Source organism: Bombina bombina, chromosome 4 (assembly GCF_027579735.1).
Source record: "Bombina bombina isolate aBomBom1 chromosome 4, aBomBom1.pri, whole genome shotgun sequence".
Classification (NCBI taxonomy): domain Eukaryota; kingdom Metazoa; phylum Chordata; class Amphibia; order Anura; family Bombinatoridae; genus Bombina; species Bombina bombina.
Window position 1 is genome coordinate 35,157,679 of NC_069502.1, and position 15,851 is coordinate 35,173,529.

The 15,851-nt window shown below is 44.4% G+C and overlaps 1 protein-coding gene across 2 annotated transcripts in view; it reads right to left on the reverse strand.

Annotated features, from left to right (window-relative positions):
• The window catches only part of EIF2B4 (eukaryotic translation initiation factor 2B subunit delta), a gene marked incomplete at its 5' end in the record, with an annotated part of 164,327 nt that extends 153,090 nt beyond the window's left edge, over positions 1-11,237 (reverse strand). For both annotated transcript variants that reach the window (XM_053709460.1, XM_053709459.1), the window contains 1 exon segment: positions 11,197-11,237. In XM_053709460.1, the coding sequence (XP_053565435.1) occupies positions 11,197-11,237 (41 nt within the window).
• Between the last annotated feature and the right edge of the window lie 4,614 nt (positions 11,238-15,851).

A 15,851-nucleotide genomic window follows, 5' to 3' on the forward strand; every position in this document is an offset into this window, starting at 1 on the left:
TACTGACACGTGAGGAGAGTTAGACGGCATAACTTCCCCCTCGTTGTCTGGTGATAATTTCTTTATCGGTACAGATTGACTTTTATTCAAAGTAATATCAATACAATTGGTACACATATTTCTATTGGGCTCCACATCGGCTTTTAAACATAAAGAACAAGCAGATTCCTCTGTATCAGACATGTTTAAACAGACTAGCAATGAAGCTAGCAAGCTTGGAAATTACTTCAATAAGTTTACAAGCAATATAAAAAAACGCTGCAGCGCTTTTTTTAAAAAACACAATTGAATAACAAAGAACTAGTTCAGTTAAAGTCAACAATTCTTTAAATGTATTAATTAGCAGTGGATTGCACCCATTAGCAAAAGGATGATTAACCCCTCAGTACCCAAAACGGATATCAAATTAAGATTTAACGCTTTTATCACAGTCAAACACACTGTCACAGGTCTGCTGTGACTGATTACCTCCCTCAAAAACGAATTTTGAAGATCCCTGAGCTCTCTGGAGGCGTCCTGGATCAAAGAGGAAGAAGCAGGAAGACTGTGCTAGAATTTTAACTGCGCAACAAGGCGCTAAAAAAGGTCCCTCCCACTCCTATTACAACAGTGGGAGACCTGATATAACGGTTTCTATGCAGAAATATACGTTAGCCGTGTGGAAAAAAATCATGCCCAAAAAGATCTATCACCAAAGTACCTCACAAAACGATTAACATGCCAGTAAACGTTTTAAAAAACAACATTTCAGATGCTGTGTAAAGTTATTACTAAGCCTGCTACCAGTCGCTTCTACTGCAGTTAAGGCTCACACATTATTTCAGTATTAACAGTATTTTTTCAGTCAAATTCTAGTCCCTAGAAAATAACTCTACTGTGCATACATTTATCAGCCTGATACCAGTCACTACTACTGCATTTAAGGCTGTACTTACATCATACGGGTAACAGCAGTGTTTTCTTAGTCAATTCCATTCCCAGAAAATATTGTACTGCACATACCTCATTTGCGGGAGACCCCGCATGCTATTCAAAATTTCTGAAGTTACCCCACTCCTCAGAATGTCGAGAACAGCCAGTGGATCTTAGTTACGCCTGCTAAGATCATAGAAAACGCAGGCAGTTTCTTCTTCCAAATACTGCCTGAGATAGAAAAACAGCACATTCCGGTGCCATTTAAAATAACAAACTTTTGATTGAAGAATAATTAAGTAAAAACTCCAGCTCCTCTCGCGACCTCCTTCTTTGTTGAGGGTTGCAAGAGAATGACTGGATATGACATGTGAGGGGAGGAGCTATATAGCAGCTCTGCTTGGGTGATCCTCTTGCAACTTCCTGTTGGGAAGGAGAATATATCCCATAAGTAATGGATGACCCGTGGACTGAGCACACTTAACAAGAGAAAGGAAGAACAGAGTGACTGTTACAATAGCTGAAAAACATAATTTATGCTTACCTGATAAATTCCTTTCTTCTGTAGTGTGATCAGTCCACGGGTCATCATTACTTCTGGGATATTACTCCTCCCCAACAGGAAGTGCAAGAGGATTCACCCAGCAGAGCTGCATATAGCTCCTCCCCTCTACGTCACTCCCAGTCATTCGACCAAGGACCAACGAGAAAGGAAAAGCCAAGGGTGAAGTGGTGACTGGAGTATAAATTAAAAAATATTTACCTGCCTTAAAAACAGGGCGGGCCGTGGACTGATCACACTACAGAAGAAAGGAATTGATCAGGTAAGCATAAATTATGTTTTCTTCTGTTAAGTGTGATCAGTCCACGGGTCATCATTACTTCTGGGATACCAATACCAAAGCAAAAGTACACGGATGACGGGAGGGATAGGCAGGCTCTTTATACAGAAGGAACCACTGCCTGAAGAACCTTTCTCCCAAAAATAGCCTCCGATGAAGCAAAAGTGTCAAATTTGTAAAATTTGGAAAAAGAATGAAGCGAAGACCAAGTTGCAGCCTTGCAAATCTGTTCAACAGAGGCCTCATTCTTGAAGGCCCAAGTGGAAGCCACAGCTCTAGTAGAATGAGCTGTAATTCTTTCAGGAGGCTGCTGTCCAGCAGTCTCATAAGCTAAACAAATTATGCTACGAAGCCAAAAAGAAAGAGAGGTAGCGGAAGCTTTTTGACCTCTCCTCTGCCCAGAGTAAATGACAAACAGAGAAGACGTTTGTCGAAATTCCTTAGATGCCTGTAAGTAAAATTTTAGAGCACGGACTACATCCAGGTTGTGCAGTAGACGTTCCTTCTTTGAAGAAGGATTTGGGCATAAAGAAGGAACAACAATCTCTTGATTGATATTCCTGTTAGTAACTACCTTAGGTAAGAACCCAGGTTTAGTACGCAGGACTACCTTATCCGAATGAAAAATCAAATAAGGAGAATCACAATGTAAGGCTGATAATTCAGAGACTCTTCGAGCCGAGGAAATAGCCATTAAAAATAGAACTTTCCAAGATAACAACTTTATATCAATGGAATGAAGGGGTTCAAACGGAACGCCCTGTAAAACATTAAGAACAAGGTTTAAACTCCATGGTGGAGCAACAGTTTTAAACACAGGCTTAATCCTGGCCAAAGCCTGACAAAAAGCCTGGACGTCAGGAACTTCTGACAGACGTTTGTGTAACAGAATGGACAGAGCTGAGATCTGTCCCTTTAATGAACTAGCAGATAAACCATTTTCTAAACCTTCTTGTAGAAAAGACAATATCCTAGGAATCCTAACCTTACTCCAAGAGTAACCTTTGGATTCACACCAATATAGGTATTTACGCCATGTCTTATGGTAAATCTTTCTGGTAACAGGTTTCCTAGCCTGTATTAAGGTATCAATAACTGACTCAGAAAACCCACGTCTTGATAAAATCAAGCGTTCAATTTCCAAGCAGTCAGCTTCAGAGAAGTTAGATTTTGATGTTTGAAGGGACCCTGAATCAGAAGGTCCTGTTTCAGAGGTAGAGACCAAGGTGGACAGGATGACATGTCCACCAGGTCTGCATACCAAGTCCTGCGTGGCCACGCAGGTGCTATTAGAATCACTGATGCTCTCTCTAGTTTGATTCTGGCAATCAATCGAGGAAGCAACGGGAAGGGTGGAAACACGTAAGCCATCCTGAAGTCCCAAGGTGCTGTCAGAGCATCTATCAGGACTGCTCCTGGATCCCTGGATCTGGACCCGTAACGAGGAAGCTTGGCGTTCTGTCGAGACGCCATGAGATCTATCTCTGGTTTGCCCCAACGTCGAAGTATTTGGGCAAAGACCTCCGGATGAAGTTCCCACTCCCCCGGATGAAAAGTCTGACGACTTAAGAAATCCGCCTCCCAGTTCTCCACTCCCGGGATGTGGATTGCTGACAGGTGGCAAGAGTGAGACTCTGCCCAGCGAATTATCTTTGATACTTCCATCATAGCTAGGGAGCTTCTTGTCCCTCCCTGATGGTTGATGTAAGCTACAGTCGTGATGTTGTCCGACTGAAACCTGATGAACCCCCGAGTTGTCAACTGGGGCCAAGCCAGGAGGGCATTGAGAACTGCTCTCAATTCCAGTATGTTTATTGGTAGGAGACTCTCCTCCTGACTCCATTGTCCCTGAGCCTTCAGAGAATTCCAGACGGCACCCCAACCTAGAAGGCTGGCGTCTGTTGTTACAATTGTCCAGTCTGGTCTGCTGAATGGCATCCCCCTGGACAGATGTGGCCGAGAAAGCCACCATAGAAGAGAATTTCTGGTCTCTTGATCCAGATTCAGAGAAGGGGATAAGTCTGAGTAATCCCCATTCCACTGACTTAGCATGCACAGTTGCAGTGGTCTGAGGTGTAAGCGTGCAAAGGGTACTATGTCCATTGCCGCTACCATTAAGCCGATTACCTCCATGCATTGAGCCACTGACGGGTGTTGAATGGAATGAAGGGTGCGGCAAGCACTTTGAAGTCTTGTTAGCCTGTCCTCTGTCAGGTAAATCTTCATTTCTACAGAATCTATAAGAGTCCCCAGGAAGGGAACTCTTGTGAGTGGAACGAGTGAACTTTTCTTTTCGTTCACCTTCCATCCATGTGACCTTAGAAATGCCAGCACTAACTCTGTATGAGACTTGGCAGTTTGAAAGCTTGAAGCTTGTATCAGAATGTCGTCTAGGTATGGAGCTACCGAGATTCCCCGCGGTCTTAGTACCGCCAGAAGAGCACCCAGAACCTTTGTGAAGATTCTTGGAGCTGTAGCCAATCCGAATGGAAGAGCCACAAACTGGTAATGCCTGTCTAGGAAGGCAAACCTTAGGTACCGATAATGATCTTTGTGAATCGGTATGTGAAGGTAAGCATCTTTTAAATCTACAGTGGTCATGTACTGACCCTCTTGGATCATAGGTAAAATTGTCCGAATAGTCTCCATCTTGAACGATGGAACTCTTAGGAATTTGTTTAGGATCTTTAAGTCCAGGATTGGTCTGAAAGTTCCCTCTTTTTTGGGAACCACAAACAGATTTGAGTAAAACCCCTGTCCCTGTTCCGATCGTGGAACTGGATGGATTACTCCCATTAACAAGAGCTCTTGTACGCAGCGTAGAAACGCCTCTTTCTTTGTCTGGATTGTTGACAATCTTGACAGATGAAATCTCTCTCTTGGAGGAGAGTATTTGAAGTCCAGAAGGTATCCCTGAGATATTATCTCTAGCGCCCAGGGATCCTGAACATCTCTTGCCCAAGCCTGGGCGAAGAGAGAAAGTCTGCCCCCCACTAGATCCGATCCCGGATCGGGGGCCCTCAATTCATGCTGTTTTAGGGGCAGCAGCAGGTTTCCTAGTCTGCTTGCCCTTGTTCCAGGACTGGTTAGGTTTCCAGCCTTGTCTGTAGCGAGCAACAGCTCCTTCCTGTTTTGGTGCAGAGGAAGTTGATGCTGCTCCTGCTTTGAAATTACGAAAGGAACGAAAATTAGACTGTCTAGTCTTGGCTTTGGCTTTGTCCTGAGGCAGGGCATGGCCTTTACCTCCTGTAATGTCAGCGATAATCTCTTTCAACCCGGGCCCGAATAAGGTCTGCCCTTTGAAAGGTATATTAAGCAATTTAGACTTAGAAGTAACATCAGCTGACCAGGATTTTAGCCACAGCGCCCTGCGTGCCTGAATGGCGAATCCTGAATTCTTCGCCGTAAGTTTAGTAAGATGTACTACGGCCTCCGAAATGAACGAATTAGCTAGTTTAAGGACTCTAAGCCTGTCCGTAATGTCGTCCAGAGTAGCTGAACCAATGTTCTCTTCCAGAGACTCAATCCAGAATGCCGCTGCAGCCGTGATCGGCGCAATGCATGCAAGGGGTTGCAATATAAAACCTTGTTGAACAAACATTTTCTTAAGGTAACCCTCTAATTTTTTATCCATTGGATCTGAAAAAGCACAGCTATCCTCCACCGGGATAGTGGTACGCTTAGCTAAGGTAGAAACTGCTCCCTCCACCTTAGGGACCGTTTGCCATAAGTCCCTTGTGGTGGCGTCTATTGGAAACATTTTTCTAAATATCGGAGGGGGTGAGAACGGCACACCGGGTCTATCCCACTCCTTAGTAACAATTTCAGTAAGTCTCTTAGGTATAGGAAAAACCTCAGTACTCGTCGGTACCGCAAAATATTTATCCAACCTACACATTTTCTCTGGTATTGCAACTGTGTTACAATCATTCAGAGCCGCTAACACCTCCCCTAGTAATACACGGAGGTTTTCCAGTTTAAATTTAAAATTTGAAATATCTGAATCCAGTCTGTTTGGATCAGAACCGTCACCCACAGAATGAAGTTCTCCGTCCTCATGTTCTGCCACCTGTGACGCAGTGTCTGACATGGCCCTAATATTATCAGCGCACTCTGTTCTCACCCCAGAGTGATCACGCTTACCTCTTAGTTCTGGTAATTTAGCCAAAACCTCAGTCATAACAGTAGCCATATCCTGTAATGTGATTTGTAATGGCCGCCCAGATGTACTCGGCGCTACAATATCACGCACCTCCCTCTGAGCGGGAGATGTAGGTACTGACACGTGAGGCGAGTTAGTCGGCATAACTCTCCCCTCGTTGTTTGGTGAAATTTGTTCAATTTGTACAGATTGACTTTTATTTAAAGTAGCATCAATACAGTTAGTACATACATTTCTATTGGGCTCCACTTTGGCATTGCAACAAATGACACAGGTATCATCCTCTGAATCAGACATGTTTAACACACTAGCAAATAAACTTGTAACTTGGAAATACAATTCAATTAGAATAATATTAAAACGTACTGTGCCTTTAAGAAGCACAGAAGATCTATGTTACGGTACCAACTGTGTACCAAGGGTTAACCCCAGATGAACAATGTCCTGCATAGACAATCAGCAATTCACAACCCAGCCAGTTTCAGGTTTAAAACAGAATGACAACTTTATTTGAAGGCAGCACACAGATTTATACAGGTTTTTGACCCCCCCTCAGATGGGGGTTGAAAGAATGTTGTACATTAGATAAAAGGGAGAAGCGCCCTTGACATGATACAATAGAATTATATTACTTAAATACTTTACTTAGGCAGATAACAACTTAAACACATTTGGCTTGTCTTATCACCTAGCGTCTGTTCTCTGAGGGTGATTAAACAATGGCCTGTTTATTACTTAAATGTAATTATAGCACACAATAGCTGAGGCCAGAAAACCTGTCTTTAGAAATTAGATTCTTAAAGCTAAACACAGTTAACTCTTTCAGTCCTGACAGAAGGGTCTGTCACATAGCTCCCCCCTTGTGGAACACTCCGGCAGACCCGGCTTGACCCTTTTGCGGGTCAACCTGGGGATGACCGGACTAGGAGGTGGTAGGCATGTCAGTTTGCTGGGACAATCCATCTGTATTCCCGTTATGAGAGAGAATCCCTGTCTGTATAAATAAGGGTTCAACCTCTTCAGAGCCCCGACTAGGGCTAAACAGTCCTTCAAAATATCATCGGCTTCTTTACGTGGTTTTTGTACCTGCTCTTTATAGGTATCCACAATCCCTTCATACTGACATAGGGTGCCCTTGAGTTGCTGCACCTCACTATGAGCCAGCGTCAGCTTCTCCTCCAGTGTCACTAAGTTTGTCTTTAATGTTTCATGTTCCACTCTCAAGCTGGTGTTTTCTGCAGTCTGTCGGTGCAGCCTGTCTAGCAGAGATTCCTGTTCTAAACGTGCTTTTTCCTCTGCACTCCTCTTCTCTCCTGCTAGCACTGTTACATGATTATTTAACGTGACCATTTCATCCTCTACGTGACTCTTCTCCTTCATCAGCGCATTGTAACGTGACTCCCACATATCAATAGCGGATAGAGATTTACTGAGCTCAGCGTCCTGGGGCTTAGCAGCAGGGGGGTCAGTCTCTGCTGCACGGATCTGAGCACGGGTAGTCACAGGGTTAACATCAGCGGGACCCATGGGAGCATAGGCAGAAACAAGGGGGACCAAGGTATTTCCAAGGAGAACATCAGCTGGTAAATCCTTCATGACCCCCACATTCACAGGTCTAGCGCCCCCTCCCCAATCCAAATGCACCCTGGCAACAGGCAGGCGGAACACAGTGCCCCCTGCTACCCTCACAGCCACAGTGTCTCCTGTGTGCTGTTTCTCAGACACCAAGTTCTTTCGAAGCAAGGTCATGGTAGCACCAGTATCCCGTAGACCACTGACCTCCTTCCCATTCACTTTAACCAGTTGCCGGTTATTCCGGTGGGCAGCTTGCACAAGGTCTGCCTCATGTAGGATGCCCCAGCATTCTTGCGCCTCTACGTAGCGGGCCGCAGGCTGAGGGTTACGTGGGATTCCGCCGGCGGGTCTTCTCCAGGACTGTGCTTGGTTCGCTGCATTTAGGGGACACTCTGGTCTTTTGTGCCCTAGTTGCTTACATCTAAAGCACCGAATCGGTTGTGAGTAGCCCCGCGAATTGAACCAGGCTCTCTGAGGGTAGTTCGTGGCCCGAGACCGTGTGGTATAGCGGTGCGCTGGGGGTTGGTAACTGGCAGGTGCTGGGGTGACTGGGGGTCTGTACTCCACTCTGGCAGGGGGCTTAGTGGTAGCAGTGTCCAGTTTGCGGGCATCCGTATACTCATCTGCCAAGCGAGCCGCTTCATGCAGGGTGGAGGGTTTACGGTCCCGAACCCACTCTCTAACTCCTGCTGATAACTTGTCAAAGCAATGTTCCAACAGGAATAGCTGCAGCACCTCTTCCCCAGACACGGCTTGGCACCCCGCCATCCAGTGCGATGCTGTGCGGTGCACCTTATATGCCCACTCAACGTAGGAATCACCAGCCAATTTAACAGTGTCTCTGAACCGCCTCCGGTATGCCTCCGGTGTAACCGCATACCTGGAGAGCAGAGCCTCTTTTACAGTATTATAATCCCCGACTTCCTCATCTGGAATGGCCCGAAAAGCCTCACTGGCCCGGCCGGATAATTTTCCGGATAATATCATGACCCAGTCCTCTGCGGGTACCTGGTGTAGTGCACATTGCCTCTCAAAATCCGCAAGGTACCCATCAATCTCTCCTTCTGTTTCCAGGAAGTTTTTAAAAGCTGCAAAATTTACTTTTCTCTTTTCCACTGGGGTTCCTGTGACTTGGGCTGCTGCAGCGCCGCTTTGGCGAAGTAGGTTGGCCTCCACAGCTGCTATGACCCGGTCGATAATTTCCGCAGATGGGTTGGGGCCATAATATGCCAGTCTTATTTTAACTGCCCGATCAAAGCTTGCTTCTTCAGGGGTTCTGTCTGATATGCTGGGCCCATTGGTTCCTTCTGTCCCTGGTACTCTTTCCATCTTAGTCAGTATTGTAATAATCCCCCTCTTCCTGAGGTTACTGGCTTGTGTAGTTGCTCTTCTGGGCGATAAGGTTCATTCCGTCGCTTGCCACCAATGTTACGGTACCAACTGTGTACCAAGGGTTAACCCCAGATGAACAATGTCCTGCATAGACAATCAGCAATTCACAACCCAGCCAGTTTCAGGTTTAAAACAGAATGACAACTTTATTTGAAGGCAGCACACAGATTTATACAGGTTTTTGACCCCCCCTCAGATGGGGGTTGAAAGAATGTTGTACATTAGATAAAAGGGAGAAGCGCCCTTGACATGATACAATAGAATTATATTACTTAAATACTTTACTTAGGCAGATAACAACTTAAACACATTTGGCTTGTCTTATCACCTAGCGTCTGTTCTCTGAGGGTGATTAAACAATGGCCTGTTTATTACTTAAATGTAATTATAGCACACAATAGCTGAGGCCAGAAAACCTGTCTTTAGAAATTAGATTCTTAAAGCTAAACACAGTTAACTCTTTCAGTCCTGACAGAAGGGTCTGTCACAATCTATGACAGTTGAAAATTAATAAATTGAAACAGTTATAGCCTCAATCCTTGAAAATAACACAACTTTAGCAAAGGTTTAATCCCATTAGCAAAGATAACAAATTCTGAAAGCAGGAAACAAATTACAGAATAAACGTTTTTTATCTCAGTCAAACTATAATTCTCACAGCTCTGCTGAGAGAAATTACCTCCCTCAAAATGAGTTTTGAAGACCCCTGAGCTCTGTAGAGATGAACCGGATCATGCAGGGAATACAATGAGTTGCTGACTGAAATATTTGATGCGTAGTAAAAGCGCCAAAAAACGGCCCCTCCCCCTCACACACAGCAGTGAGGGAGAACAGAAACTGTCAGAAAACAGATTAAGCAACTGCCAAGTGGAAAAATAGTGCCCAAACATTTATTCACTCAGTACCTCAGTAAATGAAAACGATTTTACATTCCAGCAAAAACGTTAAACATAATCTCTAGTTATTAAACAGCTTTATGTATTTCTTACAGTGTAATTCTAGTGAAGTACCATTCCCCAGAATACTGAAGTGTAAAGTATACATACATGACATTTCGGTATGGCAGGATTTTCTCATCAATTCCATTGTCAGAAAATAAAAACTGCTACATACCTCTATGCAGATTCATCTGCCCGCTGTCCCCTGATCTGAAGTTTACCTCTCCTCAGATGGCCGAGAAACAGCAATATGATCTTAACTACTCCGGCTAAAATCATAACAAAAACTCTGGTAGATTCTTCTTCAAACTCTGCCAGAGAGATAATAACACACTCCGGTGCTATTTTAAAATAACAAACTTTTGATTGAAGATATAAAACTAAGTATAATCACCATAGTCCTCTCACACATCCTATCTAGTCGTTGGGTGCAAGAGAATGACTGGGAGTGACGTAGAGGGGAGGAGCTATATGCAGCTCTGCTGGGTGAATCCTCTTGCACTTCCTGTTGGGGAGGAGTAATATCCCAGAAGTAATGATGACCCGTGGACTGATCACACTTAACAGAAGAAATATATTTTAGTTTGATTTTTGGTGTAAATATTTTATGATTCAGTTTTTCCTCCTCATATTTTTACTTTGTCAGGACAATTTGGACACGGGTAGTATCATGTCCCACTGTAAAATGCGAATGTTGTGTCATTTTAAGTGTAATGTTTGAAATATTTAGAAAACTATAACACTCGTGCCATTGTTTTACATTTGTATCATAGCATAAGAAATAGATTTTGTATGGTATTTATTTATGGTCTTCTGGAAGACAAAGTGTATGACCTGTATAAGAACTTATAGCTAACTAATGAAATTGATGATTTGGCACAGGAATGTGAGAGGTCTTAGAAGGAATAAATAATTGTGCGTATACACAGTTGCGCCTATACATTTATGTCACAAGCTTAATAAATACAGTGTGTGGGGTTACAAATTATTACTTTACTGGAGCAAGATCAGAAGAGTTGAAAATGGACAACCTTGTCAAAATCCACTTTTCAGGGTACAAAAGATAACAATTTGTACCCACAGATATGACTTTCATTTCAGCGCTGAGTATAGTGTAAAGTTTTACTATCCCTCAAAAATGTAGTCAATCAGGCTGATGAAAACCCCGAGCAAAAACAGAAGATTTCTAACACCAACTGTTGTGAAATGATTTCTGAAAAGTCCATAATTGTCTCCGGGTTTTCACACACAAACATTTACTGACTGACAAGAGAGGCACAGACAAACAACATTGTTTATGACAAATTATTACATATGATACTGTACACTAAAGCCGTGCACACGCAGCTTACTCCATGCTCAGATTTTACAGTACCTTAGAATGGCGACTGTCTGATTTCTTCCCTTTATTTGCAGCTGTAAAGGGAAACAAAAAGCAGAATAGGTAAATCACACCGGCGTATTAGAGACTCACAGTAGTTCTATGTTACAATGGAAATTAATATTATACAATAAAAACCTCAGCTATTATTATTATCAATTATTTGTTAAGCGCCGCCAAATTCCGTAGTGCTGGGTACAATGATAGGGGTATACAATGACAAAGATTTGTGATAAAATACAAAACATAGCTAAACAAATCTAGCACCGGAGGAAGAGGGCCCTGCTCCGGAGAGCTCATAGTCTATAGGTTAAGGGTGCAGAGACATAAGGTTGGGGTAGCTTGTTACATCGGTTGTATTTGCAGCAGTGAGTCAGGCAGTTCATGTACATGTATTAGTTTAGTTCGGATGACGGATGGAGGAGAGACGGTAAGCCTCTCTGAATAGGTGAGTTTTCAAGGAGTGGGGTAGAGAGTTCCAGAGGACAGGAGCAGCATGTGCGAAGTCTTGGAGGCGGGAGTGGGACGTAGAGATAACAGGAGTGTAGAGACGTAGGTCAGAGGTTGATCGAAGAGGACGGAATGGGGAATATTTCACGATGAGAGAGGAAATATAGTTGGGAGTTAGACTGTTGAATGCTTTGTAAGTTAGGGTTAATACTTTAAATTGTATTCTAGAGTGTATGGGGAGACTGGCAGAGCGAAGCAGCTGATGTAGATTAGCGACTTAGGTGGATGAGTCTAGCAGAAGCATTCATAATTGATTAGAGAGAGGAGAGGCAGTGTTTTGGAAGGCCATTTAGGAGTAGATTGCAATAATCAATGCGCGACAAAATGAGGGAATGAATAAGTATTTTTGTAGTTTTTTGAGTAAGGAAGGGACGAATTCTGGAAATGTTGCGTAGGTGTGAAAGGCAGGATTTGGTAAGCGCTTGTATATGTGGGTTAAATGTGAGTTCTGAGTCTAGTTTGACCCCAAGACAGCGGACCTGGGGTGAGGTGTTGAGAATAGTCTCCAACCGTCAGAGATATGTCAGGTGTTGGATGTCTCGAAGAGGGGGGGATAAAAAGCAGCTCAGTTTTGGACAGATTGAGTTGGAGGTAGTGTGAAGACACCCAAGAGGAAATTGCAGAGAGGCAGTCAGAAATCTGGTTGAGTAAAGAGGGAGAGATATCAGGAGAGGAAAGAAAGATTTGGGTATCATCAGCATATAAGTGGTACTAGAATCCAAAGGAGGCTATAAGTTTTCCCAAGGCATTATATGCACACTGTGTGAGGCCCCAGCACCTACTGAGCATGTGCAAGATTCAAAGGATAAACCTATTACATCTTGTCATTGGCTGATGGCTGTCACAGGATACAGTTATATGCACACTGTGTGAGGCCCCAGCACCTACTGAGCATGTGCAAGATTCAAAGGATAAACCTATTACATCGTGTCATTGGCTGATGGCTGTCACATGATACAGTTATATGCACACTGTGTGAGGAACCAGCTCCTACTGAGCATGTGCAAGATTCACAGGATAAACCTATTACATCTTGTCATTGGCTGATGGCTGTCACATGATACAGTTATATGCACACTGTGTGAGGAACCAGCTCCTACTGAGCATGTGCAAGATTCACAGGATAAACCTATTACATCTTGTCATTGGCTGATGGCTGTCACATGATACAGTTATATGCACACTGTGTGAGGAACCAGCACCTACTGAGCATGTGCAAGATTCACAGGATAAACCTATTACATCTTGTCATTGGCTGATGGCTGTCACATGATACAGTTATATGCACACTGTCTGAGGAACCAGCTCCTACTGAGCATGTGCAAGATTCACAGGATAAACCTATTACATCTTGTCATTGGCTGATGGCTGTCACATGATACAGTTATATGCACACTGTGTGAGGCCCCAGCACCTACTGAGCATGTGCAAGATTCAAAAGATAAACCTATTACATCTTGTCATTGGCTGATGGCTGTCACATGATACAGTTATATGCACACTGTGTGAGGCAACAGCTCCTACTGAGCATGTGCAAGATTCACAGGATAAACCTATTACATCTTGTCATTAGCTGATGGCTGTCACATGATACAGTTATATGCACACTGTGTGAGGCCCCAGCACCTACTGAGCATGTGCAAGATTCAAAGGATAAACCTATTACATCTTGTCATTGGCTGATGGATGTCACATGATACAGTTATATGCACACTGTGTGAGGAACCAGCTCCTACTGAGCATGTGCAAGATTCACAGGATAAACCTATTACATCTTGTCATTGGCTGATGGCTGTCACATGATACAGTTATATGCACACTGTGTGAGGAACCAGCGCCTACTGAGCATGTGCAAGATTCACAGGATAAACCTATTACATCTTGTCATTGGCTGATGGCTGTCACATGATACAGTTATATGCACACTGTGTGAGGAACCAGCACCTACTGAGCATGTGCAAGATTCACAGGATAAACCTATTACATCTTGTGATTGGCTGATGGCTGTCACATGATACAGTTATATGCACACTGTGTGAGGAACCAGCACCTACTGAGCATGTGCAAGATTCACAGGATAAACCTATTACATCTTGTGATTGGCTGATGGCTGTCACATGATACAGTTATATGCACACTGTGTGAGGAACCAGCACCTACTGAGCATGTGCAAGATTCACAGGATAAACCTATTGTTACGGTACCAACAGGATACCAAGGGTTAACACCAGATGAACAATGTCCTGAATATGGGATCAGCAACTCACAACCCAGCCAGTTTTCAGGTTTAAAACAGAAAGACATTTATTAAAGGCTATATGCCTAGTATTTATGCAGGTCTGACCCCAGCTGGGGGGTTGAAAGAATATTGTACATTAGATAGAGAGCAAACGCCCTCTGACATGCCACAATAGAATTACATTACCCAAGCAGATAACAATTCAAACACAAGAAAAAAATGCAGTCCATCTTATCAACTAGCAGTCTGACTCTGGAGATGATTAGACAATGGAATGTTTATCACTAAACCTAATTAGAGCACACAACAGCTGATGCCAGCAACCTTGCATTCAGAAAATAGCCTCTGAAAGATGAACAAAATTAACTCCTCCAGGTCTGACTGAAGGGTCTGTCACATATACATAGCACACAATACAGCCTATAGACAACCTTTCTTACATTATAGTCCAGAAGTGGCTAGGTTTGCCACAATGCTCCACCAGAATCAAGCCGGCATACACAGTCTGATCCCAACGGATCGGCTTGGGGATGTCCGGGGAAGTACTCACAGATCACTTTTCAAGTTCAGTTTGTCTGGATAACCAGTCGGCGTTACCGTTTTGTTTCCCTGGGCGGTAATGAATTGTAAACTTGCATTTTCCCCGGCCACACGGTTCAGCCACACCAACGGGTTGTGATCTGCGAGTAAGGAAAAAGGTTGTCCATACAGGTACGGCTGCAACTTTTTGAGGGCCCAGACCAGGGCTAAATAGTCCTTCAAAATCTCATCAGCTTCTTTACGAGTTTTTTGTACCTGCTCTTTATAGGTATCCACAATCCCTTCATACTGACATAGGGTGCCCTTGAGTTGCTGCACCTCACTATGAGCCAGCGTCAGCTTCTACTCCAGTGTCACTAAGTTTGTCTTTAATGTTTCATGTTCCACTCTCAAGCTGGTGTTTTCTGCAGTCTGTCGGTGCAGCTTGTCTAGCAGAGATTCCTGTTCTAAACGTGCTTTTTCCTCTGCACTCCTCTTCTCTCCCGCTAGCACTGTTACATGATTATTTAACGTGACCATTTCATCCTCTACTTGACTCTTCTCCTTCATCAGCACATTGTAACGGGACTTCCACGTATCAATAGCGGATAGAGATTTACTGAGCTCAGCGTCCGGGGGCTTAGCAGCAGGTGGGTCAGTCTCTGCTGCACGGATCTGGGCACGGGTAGTCACAGGGTTAACATCAGCGGGACCCATGGGAGCATAGGCAGAAACAAGGGGGGCCAAGTTATTTCCAAGGAGAACATCAGCAGGTAAGTCTTTCTTGACCCCCACATTCACAGGTCTAGCGCCCACTCCCCAATCCAAATGTACCCTGGCAACAGGTAGGCGGAACACAGTGCCCCCTGCTACCCTCACAGCCACAGTGTCTCCAGTGTACTGTTTCTCAGACACCAAGTTCTCTTGAAGCAAGGTCATGGTAGCACCAGTATCCCGTAGACCACTGACCTCCTTCCCATTCACTTTAACCAGTGGCCGGTTATTCCGGTGGGCAGCTTGCACGGGGTCTGCTTCATGTAGGATGTCCCAGCATTCTGGCGCCTCTACGTAGCGGGCCGCAGGCTGAGGATTACGTGGGATTCCGCCTGGCGGGTCTTCTCCAGGACTGTGCTTGGTTCGCTGCGTTTAGGGGACACTCTGGTCTTTTGTGCCCTAGTTGCTAACATCCAAAGCACCGCATAGGTTGTGAGTAGCCCCGCGAATTGAACCGGGCTCTCTGAGGGTAGTTCGTGGCCGGAGGCCGTGTGGTATAGCGGTGCGCCGGGGGTTAGTAACTGGCAGCTGCTGGGGTGACTGGGGGTCTGTACTCCACTCTAGCAGGGGGCTTAGTGGTAGCAGTATCCAGTTTGCGGGCATCCGT